The sequence below is a fragment of the Pyxicephalus adspersus genome, chromosome 12, assembly GCF_032062135.1.
Source record: "Pyxicephalus adspersus chromosome 12, UCB_Pads_2.0, whole genome shotgun sequence".
Taxonomy (NCBI): domain Eukaryota; kingdom Metazoa; phylum Chordata; class Amphibia; order Anura; family Pyxicephalidae; genus Pyxicephalus; species Pyxicephalus adspersus.
The window spans coordinates 42,674,394-42,678,661 of NC_092869.1; the positions used below are offsets into that span (position 1 = coordinate 42,674,394).

General features: G+C 47.8%; 1 protein-coding gene across 1 annotated transcript; it reads right to left on the reverse strand.

Annotated features, from left to right (window-relative positions):
• Nucleotides 1-624: 624 nt before the first annotated feature.
• FOS (Fos proto-oncogene, AP-1 transcription factor subunit) lies at nt 625-3,510 on the reverse strand. Its single transcript, XM_072428229.1, has 4 exons — nt 3,248-3,510; nt 2,311-2,535; nt 2,098-2,205; nt 625-1,985 (listed from the first exon to the last, which is right to left on the reverse strand). Exons 1-4 carry the CDS (start codon nt 3,386-3,388, stop codon nt 1,341-1,343), a joined length of 1,119 nt encoding a protein of 372 aa, XP_072284330.1. The 5' UTR covers nt 3,389-3,510; the 3' UTR covers nt 625-1,340.
• Nucleotides 3,511-4,268: the final 758 nt, after the last annotated feature.

Below are 4,268 nucleotides of genomic sequence, written 5' to 3' on the forward strand. Positions count from 1 at the left end.
GACTGTACACACGGCAGATTTTTGCCCGATAATTGGCCGATGCTGATTATCGGGCGATAAAAATCTGACGTGTGTACGTAGCTTTAATAGTATTGCAAGACATGACAGTTCCCCCATACTTTCGCCCTACTTTCCCCTTTGATCTCACCTCTGTTAAGTTTATGACAGATTGTTTTTAATTTTCCATGTCTTTCCAAGATTTATAGTTGGTAACTTTCTAATAAACTGACAAAGGTGCTCATTGAATTGAGTGTCTTACTGTTTGTTTGAAAAAGTCAAATATGGTGTCTATTACAATTGTTAAAAACTCAATAAAAAGATTGAAATACCAACATCTCACAAACTAGTGACCCTGTGAAGGTCCCACAAATGATCCCAGAGGTCTTAAAGCCTCCCTGACTGCTATGGGGGTACATAATGCATGCAGGTGTCACATCTATTGGCAGCAATGATAATATAATCTGGTGAATGTTGTCACAATGTGCTGAGTGTTGTATGTGTATCATGAAGGGTTATGAGGTTTATTAGAGCTGGCAACACGTTTAATATTGCCATGACATTCCCACCCCTGGGCGCCATGACAGTCCCCAAGAACAGAACAATAAATACTCGCACACTGAGAGCTGCATTGAATGCAAATACCATTTATTCTCCATGTCTGGGACAAGAAGCAAATCAAATGCTGGACGCCGTTTCCGGCTTACTGTCCGCAAAAGTAGAAAACAAAAATACAAATAAAAATATAAATATTCTCAAAATTCAAAATAAATTAACAAAACCATCTACGAGAAATTAAACGTTTTCATGGAAAACTTGGAAAGACAATCAAAGGAAGATACTGCACGTTCACCATGTGTCTGGCCTCAAGGGGATAATATATTTGTAGATCAGAAATCTTGGCTACGGTGGGGCTGCCACCCCCAATAGGTAGGCAGCCCGCAGCAGCCGGCACCATAACAAGCTGATATATGAGCAGCCCGCAGCTTCCACACCAGAAGATGAACACGAGACGGGTAAACACCATGACTGACACAGCAGTGAACATACAACATGCTACATATTAACAAGAGTCACAACAAGGTCCATGCCAGTGCTACATGTCAGGAAGAGGTATCGGCCTTCGGTGGCAGTTGGAAGAAGAAGAGACATCTGCCAGTCAAAGCCAAGGGGGCAGTTGTTGGGCACTGGGGGGGAGGGGGGGTTGGCTATCCTTGCTCTAGCAGTGACAGTGTACACATATAGCAGCAAGGGGGCAGTCTAGCCACATCCATTATTGCCTGTGGAGGGGGTCACCAAGTCGTGACCACCTCGTGGCTATAGGGTACCCTCCACCTTTGGCATTACAAGGCCAGTAGGGTGGGAGAGTTGAGAGAGTCTGAGGATTGCTCGTTACTGCTGCTCCCCCTCCTGTGAGCGGCTCCACAGTTAGGGAAGGCCTCCGACTCTGGGTATGTGAAGACAAAAGAGGTGGTGTAGGTGGTGCATGTTGGGGTGCAGGTAACAACTGGAGTACACAGAGGTTCCAAGTCCACAGACAGGGTGTTGTACAGAGGTTCCCATTCAGATGTGTATAGTGTGCTTGACAAATCCACATCAGGAACAGAGCGTGCTGCGTCAGAGGATCCAGCAGAAGAAGAACCAAACAAGAAGTCGTCCAAAGGCTCTGACTTGAATTCCAGAGACACCGGCAGCTGAGGGTTCTCCTTCTCAGGGATGGAAGACTGAGGGAGGCTGACCGGAAACAGGGGCTCCACCACTGTGGTCTCCTGAGAGTTGGAAGAGTTGCTGAGGTCTGGGATGAGGCCCAGGTCCAGGGTGGAGGTCAGGGTGGAGGTCAGTTCCTGGAAGCTTCCATCTAAGTCATGGGGGATCTTGCAGGCTGGTTTATGGGCAGCGAGGATGAATTCCAGCTTCTCCTTCTCCTTCAGGAGTGCTGCGATTTCTGCCTGCAGAGCCGACTTCTCATCCTCCAGCTCATCAGTTTCCTATGAAGAAGAACCAAATTGATTAGAGTACTGGCCACGCAATAACAACGCTACCCAAAACACCTCCCAAAACACTTGTCTGCACCCCAGCACTAGGAGAACCTATACTTACAGCTTGGAGGGTGTCAGTCAGCTCACGGCGACGGTTACGGCATTTTGCTGCCGCCATCTTGTTCCGTTCCCGTCTAACTCTCCTTTTCTCTTCTTCCTCAGGGGAAAGCTGTGGAAAATAGAACAGTCTGTCAGAACGGCTGCTGAGGTTGTACACATGATGAGGACAAAGTACGCACAGGGTAAGTCACACACACACCATCTCAGCAATTACCTGTTCTACTTTTCCTCTCCTGCCCTGGCTCTGCCCTCTTCCAGAAGAGCTTTTTACCACCCCACTGCGGCTATAGGCTGGAGCTGCTCCATAAGGGTGAACTCTGGTCTGAGATGGGGCCACAGATGAGATGAGAGTTGGCTGGACCAACCACTGCAGGTCTGGTGAGGTGGAGATGGCTGTTACCGTAGGGACAAAGCTGCTGCTGGAGTCTGTGCCAAATTCCTGCAATGACCAGAAAAGGACATTATAGAGAGAGACAAAAATCAAAGTGGCCCCCCCCTTCCACAGAATGAATGGGCTAATCCAGAGGGACAAGGCACCGTACCCCCCCCCCACACACTAAATGGGCTGATCCAGAAGGAGCTGCATTTCCAATCCCAGCACAGCAGACAGAAGAGGATAAAAATAGCTCTGACGTCACCAGTGACGCAGGGGGCGCTCTGGAGTCTCCTGAATGAACTCTGCAACTGTTTTATCAATGAATCCGCTTTACACACATGACTGCACCCCAATCCAGACTTTTACCCCCCAGCCTATATCACCTGCACCCCAATCCAGACTTTTACCCCCCAGCCTATATCACCTGCACCCCAATTCAGACTATTACCTCCAACCCATACCACCTGCACCCAATCCACCCAGCATGATCCCCAACTCAGACTGTATAAACCCCAATTTATATCACCAGGGAACTCCAGTGTTTATATCAATTCACCTGCATTGTGCCCCCCAATTCATAGAGTAATAACCTCAACCAATATCTCCTGTGCACCCGATCCAGACACCATGACCCCCATCCGGTATCACCTGCACGGTGCCCCCCAATCCAAACAATATTCACAATCCGGACCCCAACACAGAATGCAGTCTGTACAATCAGCGTATGTGTAGCAAATTCCATTCCCCCCCATCAAGTTCTTTATCGGCCACTTACCGGTGGGGTGAGCGGGGATCCCAGACTGGAAAAGGAGGCGGCCGGGGACGGGTAATATGTCATGCTGTCTCCGGCGGGAGAGGCGCTGCTACACCGGGAAGATGCAGCCTCGTAATCGGTGCTGGAGAAGCCGTGGTACATGTCTGCTGTATATAATGTAATAGGTATTCCGAGAGATCCGGAGCTGTCACTGCCAAAACTAGCAGCTCGACTGCCTTTTATACTCGCTGTCACAGAATTGTGAATGAAACGATGACGTAGCAGATCAATCCATGTGTATGAAAGGAGGGAGGCTCAGTGTACACAGCCCTTCTGTGTCTTTTTAAAGCCCGATTCACACTCCCGGTAATTAACCAGCCAACAGAGCTGTCCTGTAATTTCTCCTGTTTGTTCAAAACACATTACAATCTGCTTAATATGTCTGAAAATATCCTCCCAGCTACGCTAAACATGGTACAGTCCATCGGGAATCCACTGACGCAGATATCCTTATTAGGAAAACATCCTGTTCGTAGGGCGGGGCTGCCGGGAAGAGCCCTGAGAGCAGAGAGAAGGGGGAGGGGTTCTGTACACTGCCATGGGGACACAACATACACAAAATATACAATCCACAACATACACTGCTATGGGGACACAACACACACATTATACAATCCACAACATACACTGCTATGGGGACACAACACACACATTATACAATCCACAACATACACTGCTATGGGGACACAACACACACATTATACAATCCACAACATACACTGCTATGATGACAAAACTGCTATGATGACAAAACACACACACATTATACAATCCACAACATACACTGCTATGGGGACACAACACACATTACACAATCCACAACACACACACATATTATACAATCCAAAACATACACTGCTATGGGGACACAACACACACATTTTTCAATCCACAGCATACACTGCTATAGGGACACAAAACACACACACACACACATTTTACAATCCACAACATACACTGCTATGGGGACAGAACACACACA

Coding starts and splice junctions, on each gene's coding strand:
- FOS (XM_072428229.1), bottom strand. CDS start 3,388: ATGTACCACGGCTTCTCCAGCACCGATTACGAGGCTGCATCTTCCCGG. Junction 2,536..3,247: donor GATCCCCGCTCACCCCACCG/GTAAGTGGCCGA, acceptor TGGTCATTGCAG/GAATTTGGCACAGACTCCAG. Junction 1,986..2,097: donor TGACTGACACCCTCCAAGCT/GTAAGTATAGGT, acceptor TCTTCTTCATAG/GAAACTGATGAGCTGGAGGA.